This window comes from Dermacentor silvarum, chromosome 8 (assembly GCF_013339745.2).
Source record: "Dermacentor silvarum isolate Dsil-2018 chromosome 8, BIME_Dsil_1.4, whole genome shotgun sequence".
Taxonomy (NCBI): domain Eukaryota; kingdom Metazoa; phylum Arthropoda; class Arachnida; order Ixodida; family Ixodidae; genus Dermacentor; species Dermacentor silvarum.
Window position 1 is genome coordinate 124086722 of NC_051161.1, and position 19603 is coordinate 124106324.

General features: G+C 44.2%; 1 protein-coding gene across 4 annotated transcripts in view; it reads left to right on the forward strand.

Moving 5' to 3' along the window:
* The window catches only part of LOC119461666 (glutamate receptor ionotropic, kainate 2-like), a 190300-nt gene that overhangs the window by 115403 nt on the left and 55294 nt on the right, over positions 1-19603 (forward strand). For 3 of the 4 annotated variants that reach the window (XM_049671861.1, XM_049671863.1, XM_049671862.1), the window contains 5 exons: positions 1867-2130; positions 3127-3314; positions 11969-12022; positions 12608-12787; positions 16543-16707. In XM_049671861.1, the coding sequence (XP_049527818.1) occupies positions 1867-2130; positions 3127-3314; positions 11969-12022; positions 12608-12787; positions 16543-16707 (851 nt within the window). The remainder of the gene's footprint in view (positions 1-1866; positions 2131-3126; positions 3315-11968; positions 12023-12607; positions 12788-16542; positions 16708-19603) is intronic. The other variant, XM_037723040.2, reaches the window with a different exon arrangement.

Sequence of the window (19603 nt, forward strand, 5' to 3'; positions counted from 1 at the left end):
ATAGCTGGAATTTTAAGACGCATCCTGTACCTTATCCCCAACACGGTGAGGTTATTTATACAGAAAACGCTCTTTAGTTCTTATCTTAACCACTGTTATTTGATTTGAAGAACAACTAGAGAAACAAGTTCACCAAAATTAATTAGAATACAGAAGAAGATACTGAGACTGACAGACAACGCTAAAGTCGAGAACCTAGCAGCACCCAAATAAAAAATATAGGATAATCAGAGTGAACGACTGCTATCAATGCAGACTATTACGACAGCACCGTCTTACCTGCAATTTCTCAAACTTTCTCTTCATGGAGATGGCGATTCTTCGCTTTCAAAAAAGGTCCTCAGAAAAAAAAAACAGAAATGAGGATCGTTCCTTGTTTTTGCACTAATTATGGCTACAAAACATCATCATCCGTTTCTGGCATGTTAGGCCAACTTGGACTCGATCCGCTCCATGTGCGCTGTGAAATCGCCAGGCTGAAATTTTTTACTCATTGTTTCATAATCAAACTGGTTTAGCAAATGCCACATATATTACCCATGCTCCACACAGGTCATCAGGTATTTTTCATTCTAAAGTAGTCCAGTCACACTTTGCCCACACTAAAATCTTTCACAAATCATTTTTTTCCACTTACGATGCGAAGAATGGCACCATTTACCGGAATTTGTTGTTGAATGCACATCTTATGTTTCATTTGAAAAACTGCTAAAAAACATTCTTTTATAAACACTCTCCAGCTTGAGCAGCATTGCTGCCTGCCGTATTGTGTAAATAAAATAAAATAAATAAATAAATTAGCTCCTGTTTTTTGCCTAATCTATGTAGTAATTATTTAAGTGTAGCATACTTAGCGGCTCTCTCTTGTATAACTAGATAGTGCTTTACTTAAGTGTAGGAGATTTCAGCTGCTTTCTTTGTTGTATAAGCTATGTTCTTTAGTTTTCTGTTTATAGCTTGATCATTATTTAAAGCAATGTAGAACTTTAAAAAGTTGTGCTGTGATATTCGGCTGTCTTTCAGCTGTAATTATTTTTTTACAAATGGGGCGAAGTCGGCTTTTCTCTTCGTTTACTGTCATGCTGTGCTGTGACGAAGCAAATAAAGCAATCAGATACAAATTTTCATGAAAGACAGCGTAAGGAAACCGAATCCAGACAGTCTTGCTGATTTTCCACTTATAAATAATATGTTGTTTTCTTCTAGCCAAGAGCAAGAAATTTAAGGGACACTTCTGTGGTTAACCACGTTGTTTGATTTCGCGCACGATCTGCGGTCTTCTTCCTGTTTGGCCTGGTTCCAGTAACCACGAACGAATTTCACACAGCAATGCTCCTTTAGCCGTACCAGATCTCCGTCATAGAGGGGAAGTCCCTGCTCAGCAAGTCGATCAAGTGCTCGAAAAAGGGAGTATTAGAGCCTACCAGTACAAAAGCGGCTCCTGCCACCATAGACAGAAAAAAAAGGCGATTCAGGGATATCTTGTACAGATTCTCTCCGCCTAAATCTCTTCTGATAAATAGCGCTCTCTTTCACCTCTTACGCATGGACGACGTTTTTCGAGTGTCTTCGGCTCGACTGTGCACATCTTCTGACCTGACGCATGATCCGGATTTCGGTAAAAGCCGATTATTCTGTCAGACATACCGCCTGCATAACACCTGATGACAAGTTTCAGGTTAGCGACTTCGTTGCCGTGTGCATTGCTGCAGGCACATTTCACTGCTATAAGGACACCGTATTGTGTGGAATAAGATGAAAATCTGCCTATGTTGAGACGATGTTATATATTTACACGTGCGTGCTCGCAATGCGCAGGCTTAGCTTTGCACACAATGTGCACTACATTTTCTTTACTGTGGCCAGTGTGCAGATTTCTCGAGCAAGGCTTGCTGGCTGTGCTGGGACCACAGCAGCCAGAAACAGCTTGGCTGGTACGCACCGCTTGCTTCAGGCACAGGATGGCACACTTCTACTCTCACCGTGACGACGATGCTCAATGGCGGGTCGCTCCTGACTCGGTGTCCGTTACGCTCTCGCCTTCACCCGTAGAGCTTAGCCAGGCACTGAAGGATCTTGTGGAAGCACAGCAATGGGCGCACTTCACGATCATCTACGAGAGACCGGAAGGTAGGTGCGAGAATGAATGATAACTTTCTCCGATACCCATGACTGATTCACCATCCTGTTTTCAACTTCTGCCAGCCTTATGGTGCGGCAGTATCGAATTGCGTGGGTTGCACAAGAGGTCGCCGGTTTAATTTCTGGCAGCCGAGATTGCGCAGATATCTGTGAGGACTGTCGAAGGGCTAGTTAACTTTGACGTTGACGTCAAATGAAACCACGTATTAAAATTTATCCTAAGTCGTAGCTACGGCATCCCTCGGCTAAGCTTTCTCTTGGTACGTGCTGAAATATTTGTTTGCCATTTCTTTGAATATGGCAAGTATTTAGATTTTTTTCGGTACCATGGCAGCGCTGACTGTACTGCGGTAACACAAGTACTATGACTGCAAAAAAGCACAGCGAGGTTTTTTTCAACATCCGGTGTTGATGGCCTGCTAAATTTTGCAAGGAATGCCCACTGGCTCTAAAAAACTCAAAACATTTTTGTATTTGGTTCATTCTCTTCTCCATCTAACATAGGTGGAAGCAATTGAATATATATATATATATATATATATATATATTGTTCTGTTCATTTTACCTTTGTATTTGAATTTGTTGTGTAAAATATGAATTGATTTCTTCAATAGCATAACGCCCATCCCTACTAACCACCTTGACCATGCTGATAGTTTAATGCGTTACCTTACTCCCCAAAATATTACGTCAGGAAGCGTTATGCGCACGATGAAAATGGCCCTGCTCCTTGGATACAGAAAGGAAGGAAAGGTCAACAAAACATGGTTCGGACTTGCAACCCTCAACAAGAAGAAACATACGTTCTTGTACGCTTTCGGGTTTTTCTAATAGCATTCGATTATTGATTCTTGCAGTTTCGAATTGTCTTAGCCGATTAACACGGTAATCGCAGCTGAGGCCACATCCTTAAGTCCTGCGATAGCTGATCGGCTTCGAACTACCCGACTACGGAAGTATCCGATCAATCGGTTCATTTCCCAGCGCTGGTGCGACTTCGTGGGCTCCTCAACCTCCAATCTCCCGTTGGCGGCCAGCCCGTTCCGGTGTCGCTTCGGATGCTGACAGACAAGGAAGATCCAAGACCCTTGCTACGGGAAATTGCAAAGTCTGCCGACAGCAACGTTGTCCTGGACCTTGCTGCAGAGAGGCTTGCCGAGGTGCTCAAAGCGGTAAGGTTATTCACGCTTTGCAACGACCGCAACCCGATGAATTCTAAGTCAGCGTTTCACTATTCTCGTGAGAGAACCATCTGAACTCTTCCGAGCTTTGGCAGCTCGTGAGTAAAACTTGATGTGTTTTCTTTTCCGCAAGAACTCTTGGTAACTAATTTAATCAATGCGGGAATGGCAATGAGGCACCCTAGGAAGCTATCGATCAAGATTTCCTGCGTTATTTTTGTTACTTCGGCCTATTTGTGAGGAAGAAACATGAAGCCGCAATTGAATTCATATTCGTTGGGAACTTGCAGCCAAGGAAAATAACTTAATGATTCACCAGGACATAATGAATACGTTTGATGATTGACGTAGGTGTTATTAGATTCTGAAAGTCCTTATGCTCGGAGAATACAGAGAACACGGACTGCTAATGAGGCACGTGCGGAGGCAGGCACAGTTTGAGTTAATGGTTGTCATAGCACAAGTCGATGTCGAAATGAGGGGGCCGTAGCCATATGCTCCCCGTGGATCTAATTTAAAGTGATTTACTGCTCTCCTGAGTTGTTATTTAGTTCTTATTTTTTATGCATGTTGTGTTTTCCACTGCTGCAATGGCCCTGGCATGGCTGTAATGTACAATAAAATAAATAAATAAAGAAATTCATTCGCAATTGCCATGTTGTGCATTGTCATTATGCCGTAATAACAATCATCATTAGCTAACGTATATCCAAAGCTTGAGCAAGGTATCTCCTAGCAGCATTTGGCATTATTGGTACTGAAAAGCTAAAACAACATGATTAGATAGCAGGTAGCATGCAGACGTATTGCTTGAGTTATACGTCTGCATGTATCTATATGATACATGCAGACGTATTACAAACTCTAGCATTGATAATTGGGAGTATATCTGACTTGAATTCTTTTCAGGTGTGCTGTTGATTCCCAGCTGACATTTTCATCTGACGTGGGTGTTCAGCGCTAGCTGGAAAATATAGTATACAGGCTGTTTCAGCTATGTCGGTCCAAATACAAAAAAGGAATCCACGAATTAGTTACGAAAGTGCGGTGATCATATTGAGCAACTAAAGGTATTTTTTACTTTGAGTTGAACTAATGATTATTTCTAAATAATTAGGTAACTTTTTATCTGTATTATTATTTTGTAATTATTATTATATAATATTATTGTAATAAATAAAATAATATTCGTGTTATATTAAACGCTAATCTTAATGTGGAAGTTATAGAGTTTACTGAGAAATGTCCAAATAATTATTTTGTGGTAGCTGCTGTGCTTTCAAATTTTCCGGGTGGTAAAGAAAGCATGCCATATTTCAAACGGTACTACGTGAATACGCACTTACACGCAGTGACATTGTCGCCCTCAACCATTCCACGAGCGAATGATCGATGCTGCACGCTGGCCGAAGTCACAAACAGTCTTTGAGCAACGGAGATGGATCGAAAACAGTGATCTTGGTTTAGCCTTTGTCGAGTTATCTGGGCGGTTGAAGCGATGCGATATCCGATACCTAACGCAAGGTAATTTTTGCAGCTCTGCCAGCGTTTCTGCCGTTGGCAGGCAGCGTAAAGGGCGATGAGGTTTTTGTTTGGCGGTGGATGGCAATGCATCAGAGATGACGGGTGTAGCAATCGCCTATCGTTCTTGCTTGCGGCCTATTGTTGCCTCAGGTTGGCGTGCCGAGTCGATGTCTTGTTGGTCGAGTGCTTGACAGCCATGATGTCGCTGCGCGTAAGCGCGTAGTTACGCAGTTTTTTTTATATCGCATGCGTTATTGCAGCCCTGAAAAAGTAGAACGACCGCAGTTGTCAGCCGGGAAAATTATTTGGTTTTTCGCAATAGGCACTACAACCATAGATAAACATGTAGGTAACGAGCGGACACTCCCGTTAGGCCCTGCGGCCGAGCTACTGCACTTCCGCCAGCGCCCTGAGCAGCTTATCAGACCGCTAATTTTGTCTTCCGAGATTCTGGATGCGTGGTTTATCTCTGTTTGGTTTCGGCGAAATGCAAAAACGTCAGTGTGCTTGCGTTGTAGTGGACGCTAAAGAACGCAGGTGGTCAAAATTAATCCGGAGGCCCACTACTTCGGCGTGCCTCATAATCAGAACTGGTTTTGGCACGTAAAACCCCAGAAAGAAGAAGGTTTCAATAGCGATGCTCTCGATTCTGGTATACTTTTGGCTGTTAAAATGCTCAACTACGTCGTCTATAACGGGGCGCAAGAGCTTTAATATTTCATTTTTAAGCATGCCGTACGTAATGACGTAAGAAGCTCGTGGATCGCAACCTTTCTACTGCAAGAACCGCCAAGCTTCTCAAAGGACTTAAGCAAGGCTGAATTAGTTCATGCAGATTTAAAAAATAACGCCATCATAGCTGTCTTGATTAATTTTTTGTGCCATTCTTGAGCCGCTTTACTCAGTTGCACACAGTAGGAAGCAGTTGTACAGAGGTCAACACTCATGTCTAGAACGACGGAACGTCGAGCTCGAGGCTGCACGAGCGACATATGCAGTTTGAAGTAGGCCACATATGAGCATGCGTGGCGCCAATCATGCGCCGGCCTTGCATTTTTATCCTTGTTTATCGCCGCGGCTGCAACAACTGCTTTGGCCGTCAAAAGCGCTGTCAATTAACGGTGTAGTGCAAAATCAAAAACAAACAAGCAAACAAACAAACAAAAAACGCAGTGAATCGTTCTCGGCGCCCGGTGCAAGCTATGCTTCAAGCTTATGCTTATTGACAATGTTATGATTGACAATGTTCGCTCACGAAACGCACAAGGAAATGCCTCCGCTTACCACTCATGTATGTTGTGCTTACATTTGACAGCGTTCTTGAGCTATATCTACATGTGTTGATTTCAATAAATCTCATAAGTTCAGGATATCTAGGCAGAATTTCTCTCTATGTGCGATCTAAACCTACAATTATTCGCAAATAACGTTGGCGGGTAGACGACCAATAAACGATGAAAGTAGGCTTGTAAAATTCACTCCTAGCAGACGACAATAGACGCAATGCGTTATGCAAAATCCACGTCGCGATGCGCGAGATATATGTGCGACGCAATGGCGGTATGACGATACCGTGAACTGAGAATAAGTCTGCAGTAGAAGGACGCTGAGCCGAGCGATTCCGCGCGTTTTTCTTTTTTGGCGGCGCTACACCATTGACAGCGCTTCTGCCGGCCAAAGCAGTTGTTGCAGCCGCGGCGATAAACAAGGAGAGAAAATGCGAGCCAGGCGCGTCATTGGCACCGCGCATGCTCAGATGTGGCCTATTTTAAACTGTAGATGTAGCTCGTGCAGTCCCGAGCACGACACCCAGTTGTTCTAGACATGAGTGTTGACCTCTGTACCAAAGAAAAAATGTCATTTCTTCTTGTTTACATTGGAAATTGCGGATAAATAATACTGAATACCAAACTTAATAAAGACAAACACACATACTAAAAACAGAGATAACAAGAATGTTTTAGCCATGACAAGCAACGCGTCAAGTTAAACTGGCTCTCGCAAACCGGCCCATGGCCATATCAGGCATATACAGTCAGGTAAACCGCCTTCACAAAACTTTCGAGCCACACCAAATAAAATGTTTATGTGATGATATGGTGAGCCACAGAAAAGAAATTGTGTGCTTTAAACCGAACGTGTTGCCAGTGACTTGTGGAAAATTACGCGTTGGAAGTAATGCAGTGCTCTTCTGCAAAAGATGGGTGCCAAAACAAATGGGTGGCTGCACAGTAAACAGACGCCTCGGCACATATTCTATGCTACCCGTGCATAATACGCTCACCCAGCATAACAAACGTGTTACTAACAATCTTCTTAACGCAAGAAATAGCAAATTTATTTCCGCATACAAAAGGAAACACTTTACCGCAAAAGCGAGGCGAGGCGTTGAAAGGCGCGGTGTGGTGGGGCTAACCAGCGGCACATGACCGGCGCAGCATCAACGTTTATATGGAAACGGGACGCGTGGACGTAACCCAGTGGATGTATGATAAGCGGTCTACCTTTGAGGTGAAGTGGAAGCGGACATCGCTACGCCGTCTGGAGGGAGGTCAGATCCTTACTTGCTCGGCCGTGAAACGGCTCTAGTGTCCGCTCTTCACGAATGTTTCTCTATGCTACAACTTCTGCATTGTAGATTTGGCGTCTGAATGAATGCTTTAAATGTTGATTAAGTAAGTATTGTTATTAGTACCCTAAGCTCATAGCAAGAAGTACTTTGAGTTGCTCAAAAATACAGCAAACAATACTAAGTTGGTTGTACGCATTCTCGTAACACCTCGGTCTTTTATTGTTTGGCCCGACTTCCCTGAAACACCGTGTTTCTCTGAATTTCTGCTTAACGAATGCATGAACGCATTCATTTCATTGGTGTAGGGAGGACCTGAATGTCGCTGGTCAGGGAGGAGGGAGATACGGCGAAGAAGAAGGCACCCACTAAATCACGCTTGCCAGGCCACTAGCGGCGCCGAACTGGGCTAATGTCACTAGGCAATTGGGGTGTCCGAGAATGTCCCTTTGCGAATCTCCAATATCACGACATAGAAAATTCTTGTCTGGGTGAGGATCGAAAGTGGGCCAGGGTAAAATGGTATGTTGTATGCTGGCTTCGCATGCACAGTGGCAGAAGGTGCATATACTAGAGCAGAGTTGTTACAGCGGTTTCTGGTCATTTGCGAATTATGTCAAGTGTGGGGCTGTGACCCTGTCTCGTCGTAGTAGCTACAGTTGTGAGTGGCGCAGAGGTCTTGGAAAGGTACAGCTTAGTAAACCACGAGCGATGTCTTCGCCTGCGGTGTCCCGGGGTTTTATGTGGCCGTGTTGCGTGTGCCACAGCAGGGTGTCTTGGACCTGTGTGGGGCGGTGCAGTCGATTATCCAATAATGTTTGAACGTGTTAGATGTTGTCACTGAGTGGCGGCAGGAGTGTTAGGTCTTGCAGTTTGCGTATATTGGAGAGCGTTGGGAGACCCGTGATAGTCATATGATGAGCAGGTAGAGTTCTTAGTGTTTTTCGGTGACTTTCTGTAGCGAAGCTGTACGTGACTAGCCGATACATCCGTCCGTCCGTATGTCGCCTGTACGCCGAAAACTCCTTATAGCGAAACCTCATTGCATGCGTGAAAATAAAAGAGAAAGAGAGGCGCGCGATTGGCTGTGCTAGTAGCAACATCGTTGCTCTCCATCGCAGCCGTCGCAGCAGCTTCTCTCCGTCTCGAAATGGATAGGCCATGGGTCATACGTACGTCAGGAGCAGGCGGCTTTCGATCAGCAACGCCGCGAGCAGAACCGGGAACGAGCTCGTCTACGCCGTGCCGATGTTGCAACCCGGACACAAGAACAGGCTCGTGCAGCCGAGCGCAAGCAGAAACTGCGTACCGAGGATCCGGGAGCCTTCCAAGCAGCGCTACAACGCAAAGCGGAATGCAAGCGGCAATGGCGCCCGGGCACCGCCGACCAAGACGCCGAACACAGTGGCCACGTCGAACGAAAGCGACGATGGCGGGCGGATGCCTCCAACCAAGAAGCAATAAGTCAGAAAGACTTGATTGAACAGTTAGAAATAACCCAGTAAGAAAAACGTTGCAGCTTCGCTGGTTAATCATCTGTACGGAGTGTTTGGGTGGGTGATATTTCCAGTAGATGGTTTTACCAATGGTGATAGATGTGATAAATGTGGAGCAGGCTGTCTGCCGGGCGGCGCCGTAATTGTTGGATAGGCGTTTTAGAAAGTGCCGGAGTTTGATTAATTGATTTTTAGGCTCGGTGGGAGGGGGGGGGGGGTCCAAAATGGTCCCGTATCGCAACTGTGGACGGGAATCCCAAGATATTGACCGTGCCTTTTTGTAGCCCTGAGTTCATGTTGTCCCAGCGTTAAAGTTATTGCATGCTGGGGCAGGAGGCCGCTGCGTCTGCCATTGCCACATAGAAGTTGCGTTTTCTTCAGCGTTAAGGCGAATCCCACTTTAAAAAGGTAGTCTTAGAGGGCATTAAGAGCAGGTTGAGATTCAGGAACCACGTACTCAATATTTCCACCACAGTCTTGTGGGTGGTTCTGTTCAAATTGTAATGTTGTCCGCATTTATATAGCATACCCGGCACCAGTGTTAGTTTAATGTTCTCTGGCCACTGTGAGCATGGCCACATTAAAAAACAGGGGTGCCGAAATTGAACCCGAAGGTTACGCTTCGATCTAAACAGTAAGTGACTGAGACATTGCTGTTGCTACGAAGTCAAATGGGTATGGCTTTCAGTAATCTTGTTGTCCAGTCGAGTGTTCGTTAGGTGGGATGTATGCTTGCTAGATTAGGGAAAATGTGATCCTGCTTGACACTGTCAAATGTTTTCCTCGTGTGGACTCCTCGGATGTAGTCCGGCGGTCCACTTCATGAGTTCACTTAAAACAATCCGAACCAATCAGATGTTATGGTTGGTTCCCATGTTTTGTTTGAATTCGGCCTTGGACGGGTGTAGTCCTTGTTTGCGATATTCAAAGTAGTGGGTTATACCGGTGTGCATAATACTTTCACTGAGTTTCCATGTGGCTAGTGTGAGTGACATGGGGTGGAGATTGGTAATAATTTAATAGCGTTAGCATTCTTAGGGTACTTCAAGCGCTTTCCTGGGTCTAAACATGTGTATATGTATATATGAGCGTTTTTATTTACCACTTTCCCACTAACCTGGTCACTGTGTAATCGAGTAGTTAGAGCGCCGGACTGCTGTGTTGAAGAAATAGGGTTCTAAACCAACCATAGCACCAACTTGAGTCATTGAGTATGTGGCAATGTGTACATATTACATTGCGCACAATGTGACAATGCGGACATATATATCTGGGTAATTCACGCACGTTTCGGGGCTATGTTTGTATCTATGTTTCTAGCCCTAATCCCGCCTGCTTAGGTCACTGGGTAATCTGTGGTTGAATGGGTAGCGTATCGAGTTGTTTGCTGAAGCAATAGAGTTAGAAGCCAACCATCTGACGCGCTCGGGTGACTGACCATGTCACAATGTGACCATAGCTGCCATTCTTCGGCAAACCGCTTTCCCGCGGAAATGGGTTACTTTAGATGCAGCACTGATGTACCGCTCTTCAACGAAACTATATGCCGCCGACTTGGAGCGCTGGGTATTTGCCAATTGGTCTGCTCTGGTCGTCAATCAACCTCTTTGATGCTTGCTTGTGCGACTGGGTGTGTACCAGTAGGTGCGTGGCGCTCCACAATAGGAAAAAAAAAGATATCCTTTAAGTTTATCCGGTGGTGGGCCGAATCGTACCCACGTCACATGGTTTACTCAGGAACAACAACCCGACGCTTTAGCAAGCGGCGCCACAAATGCAGCGGGTACACGCGTGTGCGCCACTTTTCAATGGACGTCTTTTACGCCAACAATATAGCGAACTGTGTCATGAATGCACTGTGTGTGGGCCGCTCTGCAATGAACACCTCATCAACTCCGGTCACTGTACATGTGACAATAGGTCTGCGGGAAACGAGGGAAGAATTCTCCGCGTTCGCACTTACCGATCCACCAAACTTCTCGTCTTCTTGATTTAATGCTATACGCATTACCGTCAACAATCATCGTGAAACAGGTTGGGCTGTTTTTTTTTTTTTTTTTTTTTTTTTTTTTTTTTTTTTTTTTTACAGCGGAGCTGTATATGGCTAGGGTACCATAAAATTTTCATGTCCGCACTTAAAGCTATCATCATCAAGTGCTCGTACCCCCGCAAGCAAACAAAAAATGAAGTGGCTCATAGCCCCGTCAGGTAAAGGCTACAAGCACTCAGCAAAGTGCAGTGAACACTGCATAAATTCTTTGGAATCACAGATACAACATGCGTTCTGGGTGATTTCCATGTGGATGTGTCGGGACGAAGAGGGAGTGGTTTACGCGTTTCATGTTGGAGGCATTTCGCTTGCGATGCCACACAGATCCGGCCCAACCGACCACCCATGCATACGTGCATCGATTGGACATAATCAAAGAATGTGTCTGCAGTTTCGAGTATGGCGATCGATGTACATCATTACGACCGCAAAGTCATTGTGACCGTCGTTACAAAGTGACAATGAGGGACACAAGTTTTCTTACCACGATGTTTACAGTAACGCTCTGCTGGTAGTCCACCTTCGCAGGGTGGAATGGCCTTGCATATTTGCTAGAAACTTTTCCCGGATTCGGTATTGGATTGATTATTGACAGGCTCGTGTGTTCCGGAACGATTTCCTGGGACTACGGCTGGTTTTTGACTTCTAGAAGAGCTAGTTCAGTTTCTTCAGACAACTTTGGTAACATATTTCCGGTGACACCACCATGACCCGGAGGGGAATTGCTTCTGTCCATTTTAATCGTGGCATAAAGTTATTCCATCGTAAACGAGACGTCCAGGTCAGTGATTCGGGAATTGAGCTTCGAGATTTCGAGGGCAGCGGGTGTGGTAGTGCTGGCTTGAGGTAAGATTGGTTTTAGAGGCAGGCGATGCTTGGTTTAGTGGCAGCTTGATATACCCAACGTGATGTTGTATTATGCGCTGTTGAATGTTGTAATCTCCGCATGTCAGGAGCTAAAGGTTATTTTCTTTTTCTTCTTAAAATGTGATCCGTCTACTTTCAGGCGCAAAAAATAGGAATCATAACGGAATATCACAGCTACGTTGTCACAACGCTGGTGAGTGATGAGTGGTTTTAGTGTTTGCATGACATCCATTTATGCCATCCAGATTTTTCAGCCAGGTTTCTTAGGAATGTGTATAATGTATATGTCAGAACTTGTCATTTATTCATTCGTTTGTGGAATGGTGGCAGTGGCGTTACAGAGTATAGCATAGGCTCCGAAGTTGATAGCTTTAGTTCGTGTTCCAAATCCTTTTGTCGGCTATAAACCTCAAAGAATAATTTTTCCTCTTTGGTTCTAAAAAGCACCACGAGTAGCACAGTGTGAACAGCGCGTCGCATGCTATAAAGCGCGCTTCTAATTATTTTTGTCTACTGCCATAAATATGTCTTCTAAGATTTGCAGTTAATAAGTAAGTCAAGTAGAAGATAACTTTATATGGAGGACAGAAATCAAAACGATACCACACGCGTACTAGCAAGCAACAAAAGTTACAATGGGAAACCAGTGTTTTGAGCCTAAGTGTTTTGTACTTTTTAATGATACTCTTGCGGGCCAGTATATCTGCAATTGGGATAACACAGGTATATGGTTGTGCTTCACAACGGGTGGAAGTTTTGATTACATCTTTATTCAAAGCAGGATATGCACACTCTGGACCTCACGCCCTTCCAAAACTCGGGGACCAACCTCACTGGCTTCGAACTGCTGAACAGGGAGCTCTGGGAGCAAGACATTGGTGCCGTCCGCCAGGCATACGCTAAAAAAGGCGTTTATCCAATATTCCTCGGCCAGAGGCCTTCCAGAAACTCCGTGCGGGTGAGCCACTGACTGCTGCCGCGAACATGTTATTGCGTAAATGGCGAGAAATTTGCCAAGTTTCATTATCGCCATACAAATGCAGGCTTTCCACTGCGTGTTTACGATATCCACTACGTATGCCGTTATTGGGAAAGTACCGAATTTACTTGCATAATGAACGCACTTCTTTTCCCGAATAACATGCGCAAAGTTGGGGGGTGTGCTTATTATGCGGGTTAAAATTTTGAGCGATCTTCTTCTGCAGCCACCTCTAAAAAAAGTCGCAGTTTCACCGAAAGGCGAATCATCCGTTGCGATAGCGAACGCCTAGACTGCTATACGAAGTAAGGGTAGTAGTTTTATCGGCCGTATAAACTTGCAAAGTTATTTAACCAGCATTGTGCCAGCGCGCACAGGCAAACATGAACCAATCACACTCGATGACCGCGGACACTCACTGTCGAAACGCTGGTGTGAGGAAGTGTGGCAGGGACAGCGAGCGAAATGACCATCGTGCCGTGCATCGCTTCAACGCAAATTGAGCGGCGATAGCAGAGCACACACAAATATATAAGCCGCCGTCGCACCTAACTCAGCCCCCGATGTAGATCGCTTTAAAGATAGGGCGCGCGCGGCCGCGCAATGGGCAGTTGCTGCGCAGCCTCCCTCCCTTCCTCCCCTCCCACCGGCGCCATGCGCGTGACGAAATACGGCGCGTTACCTCCCCGCTTTCCTCCCTCGAACGCGGGAGACAGAGCTGCAGTCGTCGGCACCGACGGCAAAAATGCGCCTGGAGTGTCCATATGATTGCTATCGCAATAAAACCAGGAGATAAACGGTACGATCCGGCGTCCGATACAATCGTATTCACCGCACGCCATATCGGACGCCGAATCGCCTCTCCTACCTCACGGCAGCAAGTTCAGGGTGCGTTTATTACGCGGGAGAAAAACAAATCCACATCGTGGCGACTAAAGTCGAGGGTGCGTTCATTCCGCCGCTAAGTACGGTATATCCACCAGAACTTATTGTTAGCTGAGTTCGTGCCAGAATTATAGGCAAGAAGCAGTAATTTCACACAGGAAGATTAGGCTCGGGAGCTCCCATTTAAATACATGCGAATGGAGAAATCGCTTTTTTTAGTAACAACATCACTTTTTATGAGATCATTTGCATTTAAAAGAAAACCGTCGCAACCTAGTGGCCGTGAGAAGCACATTTTTTATTAACCAGCCAATGTTTTAGGAAAAATTCTTGAACAGCCCAAAACATCGGTAACTTCACTATAAAGTAAAAAAATTGAACTTAGTAATTAAAAAAGATAACGATTCTGTAAACTAGATCTGATAGTGCTGCTAAAGCAGAGAAAAATGGTGCACTTTACAGGGCTCTGAAATCTGCCACTAATTTGTGAGTACTGCTTTAGCGAAACCCCGTAAACATTGTAACAATCTTATGTTATGTTCCACTTTCATATATGTATACTTCAATTTGAATTCACTGCTTCACAAAGTGGTTATAAGTGTTGACAAATAAAAAAATACAAAAGAACATCGCATAATTAATGACTGTACTGGAGCCCCCTGTCGAGGTTACTTGATGAAATATACTACAGAAAAATAAAACAAGTTCATGTTTTTCACATATTGTGGATATCGGAGTAGAAGAAATATCGGAGACAGCCAGTTGAGCGGATAAAAAAAAAGAAATGAAAAAAAGGAATGAAAAGAAACAAAAAAAAGCCCCAACCAAAGTATGCAACATATACAAATGAAAGTCAAACGTGAGCCACACGCACATAAACATGACGAGAACAACGCACATAGACAGCATATGCACATTCGCGCATATATGCACTTTCCGGTACAAAGGTAACTGAAATGCTCGAAAAGAAAACTAGCAGCAATATGCGTGAAAAATCAGATAGGTTGCAAACATAGATGAAAGTATCAAAGCACTATGATACACAGTCAGCAAGAAACAAATAAAAAAGAACAAACAACAATTAGCAAATTGTTTGAGAACATTTTAAGATCATAGTCTTACACGCTGTTATAACTAAAGGCAAGCAGTCCCACAATGAAATGCAAGAAAAACTCTTGCGCATGTAGCATAATTAGCGCGCACTTTGAGCAAGGTAAGTGTTCTTGTTATATGCGAATCTCGTAATTAATGTTAGCTTTCAGTAAAAATGGTTTTCAAATTAGGTCGAATGGGAGTTCATTGTATATGAGCTTCTAAAAGAAGATGCCTGAATTACAGTGAACTATCTCAGATACGGTATCCATGTCATTGGTTCTCAGCAGTTCTCTTGCATTGTGTTGTAAGAGCTGGAAGATAGTACCCACATGGCTTGATTTTGAATGACTTGCAGCGAGCTGATAGGAGTAGTATATGTGTCTCTGCAAGACGCCACACCATAGTTCATATGTGAATAAAGAAATGCGCAATAAAGTGACAACAAGTGCGTTATGGCTTAAATGGGAACATGCTGTAATGAGGACTCGTATGCCGTAGTAGAGTTTCCTTGTTATGCGTGCAATATGATGACGGATCCTAAGAGGGCTGTCTAATTTGAATTCGAGGTATGTGGTATATTGACTTGCGGTAATCAGGTGCTCAGCAATTGATACCGGACTGGCCACAGTGAAAACAACGAGTTATGATTTGAGATGATCTATGGGTTGTTTGATTTTAATGCATCATTATTGAACGTTCCCAAGAAGAGAGTTCAGTTCGTATACTACTATTGAAATGACATCCACTTCATCTCACTCGGAGATCAGCCTCACTGCCCTCAAACTTCTATAGGTTGCAAGCTGTAAATTGATATAACCTATTTTTCCACTTAATTTGGATATTTTACCAGATTAAGTTTACAAAACTGCGGTATGGGTTGTCGGTGCCAAGTTACGGGTTTGTTAACGTCGAGTTCTTGAAACTTGTCTATTTTCGGCAATATTGGTAAAACTGTGGATGCCGTGAATTACACTGATGGTTTCTAGAGTTATTGAATTGTTTTTTTTTCGTTTGAATACAACAAATTTCAGTGATATCGGTGACGCAGTTATTTCAGAAATGCATTTCTGTGCTTTATATGTATTTGCGTAGGTAAATTGGAGTTCGGCTCGAGCTAAGGCTTCCGCTAAAGTCCTTTGCTGTATTCTTAGAATTCTTGCTTTTCTAGCCACCTGCTGCAATACTTTTAATTTTGTGGAATAGTTAGGAGTATCATCATTTGTTACAGGGCAGAAACCACTACAAATGATTTTTGCGGAAATACGCAAGGTTTAGGAAGTTTCACGAAAGGGAAAGCGTAGGGTGGGTGGCAGTTTTACCTTCTGTGGAACTTCTTCGACAAAACGGAATTCCGGAGAATTGATTTCCCGCTTTCGCTTTGCCTGCGCTTGGTGCTCCAGATTAATTCTCCCTCACCCCGTGATCTGAGAGTCCCCTGATTAGCTCAGATTGCAGAGTGAACGCTCCAGAGTGGCGTCGGTTCCGGGTGCGAGCCCTGCACCAAGACGACTTTCCTTTCAACGGCGAAGCTCGCTTTCTGAGAAACCAACAAGGGATTTATTTTGGGGCTTTACACTATTTTGTGGTGGGCGCCAATTTTTCTGCTTCAATTGGTGAAGCAGCGGAACGCCTTTCATTGCTAAAATGTGACATCGGTGAATCACTGTGTATATGTTTTTCGCTGTGCGTTCTACGTGCAGTTCCTCATTATTGCGCTTCTTGTCGTCTCATTGGAAATTCTTCTTGTTACCCAGACAGAAGTTGCACTCGTTCAAGACGCACTGAATATCCTGGTAAGAGGAGTGGGGAGCTTGGCGAAAACAGGAAAGCTAGGCCGACCACCTGCCGTACGCTGTCGAGGCAACCATTCCTACGAGGTGTGGGAGCAGTCTCGGCGGCTTGTGGACGCTGTGAAGAAGGTACTATGACTGTGGTGTGTTTGCTGCTCAAGCATACCTTATCAGTGCACAACACCAAAGGCTGGAATCTTTGTTCGCAACGCGCTACTTTAAGCACAAAGTAAAACTGTTGCTCCAGAAGGACACTTCGCAATCTTCAACTGCTCAGAGCTAATCAGGATTTATGGCGGGAAAATAGCGCATCATTCCAAGGACAAAGAAAGAAGAGCCAGACATGCGCACTGACTCGTTGTTAAAATTTGGATTTGAAGTGAAGCGTCAGTAAGCCGGCGAAGGTATTCCACGAGGATGCTCTCTAGAATGACGTGCTGTACCCGAAGCTTCTGGCCACAAAGGAAAGCTTGGATTCATCAAAATTTAGTAGAAGCCGTTCTGAGCCTAATGCAGCGTATTAATATCGCAGGCCATTTGTACATGTTCAGAAGCACGCAATGGGTGTCATTTTTTGTCTACTTTGTATCGGACGCTTTATAGCCCGTCGTAAGTTTTCGCCCTGTTTAAACACTGATAAGCTAACACGCGCTAATAACCTCATTCCGATTTCAAAGTTTTAGGGGCTCGGTTTATGCGAGGCGCCCAATAAATTGTTCAGTATGATTATCCTATGGTCCTTTTCTTCTCGCGTGAATTAAAGATATGATTAAAACTGTCGGGTACCTGATGCACTTTGCACACATCGTTTACTTGCTGCGGTTTCGACTTTCCTTAACTAAAAATAATTGAACTGATGTTGCAATGCCGCGTTTGCTTATAAATAGAATGAAAAGTACTTCCTACGCATTTTCAACGTGAAGGTTATAGGTTTTTGCTTGTTACAAACTAGCAACACATGTTTCCATGCCGTAAATCATGTTGCATAGTTACCGTTTTGTCTGTATTAATTCTGCCTTATAGATCTGCGTTAAAACAGAAAAAAAGAAACATCATCACAGATCTGAATGTTTGAGCTTTTACGTAATTTAGCAAGGCGGCAGCACGGGATTCTGGGAATGCACAGCGTCGTCGTGAAAATCTTACTCAGAGTTTGTTTATTCAAATATGTTGTCAGAGAAATGAAACTGCCAGTTTAACTGAATTCAGTATGTGTACTTATATGTAGTGTATGCCATAAGGCTCGCAGCTTGCAATTTTTATGCCGCAAAGAAATATAGCCGTGTCGAGCGTTTTGGGGGTAAAAATGAAGGGTAGCATATATGTTATGCACGGGAAAAATTTAAACCTAAGATAAAAGAAAGACCGCTAAGATACGGTTGACACCGCTGCGGCTCCCGGATATTTCAAAAACATGACTAGCAAACATTTTACTCTTTCTTATTGTAGCCTTGGAATATAAATGAAATAAATGTTTTTGTTTTTCATTTATAGAAATAACTTGGTTGCAACTCAACATATCGCAAAATTGAAGAAGCAACATAGCCAGAGCGTGTTTAGGGGGACGTATGAAGAGAAACGCACTTGAAGAGGCTCATTCTGTTCTGCCCGGAGAATGCTTACTTCACTTTTGAAGGCACCTTCTATAGGCACGGGACACACATGGGTGCATCTATTTAGGTAACTGCTTCAAATCTAACAAAATGGCTTGAACGTCGAGCATTCGTCTTTTTCAACTCGCCACCCAAAGTCTTCCAACGCTACGTAGAGGATTAGTGCTGCGTAATTCAGCGAGAGAAAATTACCTAATTCCTGTTCGATTTAAATAGTTTTGAAGCGTCTCTCCAATTCACAGTCCAGGAAGAAAAAGACGACGAGCTAGTCTTCCTGGACGTCCTCATGAAAGTGACCAGCAGTCTGGCATTTTCCGGCCACAGAAAGAGCACACACACAGGCAGGTATTTTAAATGAAGCGACCACAGAGATCTGTGGTCGCTTCCCTTGTCTGCAGAATCAACCGCATCTGCACTACCTCACAAAGCAGGGCTGCTGACCTACAGGAAGTGAACAAAAATGTTTCGGCATGTGGATACCCGAGGTCGTTTATAAACTCGGTCGAACGCCATCTGTTTCAGTCCCTCCCCCACCCCCCCCCCCCCTTCCAAGACCTAACTGCGTGCTCCCAATGAAACGCGCCGCCAGTCCATATACGCATACCCGGTGTGAGCGAGACTTTGGCCCGCGTTCTAGGCGGTTAGGACGTCCAGGTAGCTCACGTGACATCATAAATTTGCGCCATCGGCTGGTCAACGCGGAAGACGGTCAACGCGGAAGCTTCCAAAGAAACAGTTTACAGGCATCGTCTACCTGATTCCATGTGCAAACTTTGCCTGCGTATATAACGGCGAGACAGGCAATATTGAACAATGGTTGAAGCAAACGTATCAACCATGCAAACATGAAAAACACTGCATCAAACGCCTTGGAAGAACATGCAGGAGTCTTGTACCACAGAATTGATTGGAATAACGCCAGGATATTAGAAAATAAAATAAATTTGATTTCAAGACACCACTTGGAACCCCTATCCATCCAAACGCCATCGGCTGGTAAACGTGAAAGACTAGCTTCCGAAGAAACATTTTACAGGCATCGTCTACTGGATTCCATGTGAAGACTGCATCTATATCGCGAGACAGGCAATTTTGAACAGCGGCTGAAGCTGCATATCAACGATGTAAACAAGAAAAACGCATCAAACACCTGGGCACAACATGCAGGTGACTTGGGCCGCAAAATTGATTGGAATAACGCCAAGACATTAGAAAAGAAAAAAAAAACTGACTACAGGACACCACTTGAAAACCCTTCTCATCCAAACGACAAATAGCACCCTCAACTGAAATGACGGAACCCTACACCCATCTACACGCGCTGCTTACGTCATGTTTTAAAGCCTTAATTATAAACTTCTATCGCACGTCCTTGATTGCATTGGGAATTAGGCTGCCGTAAGGGGAGCCGA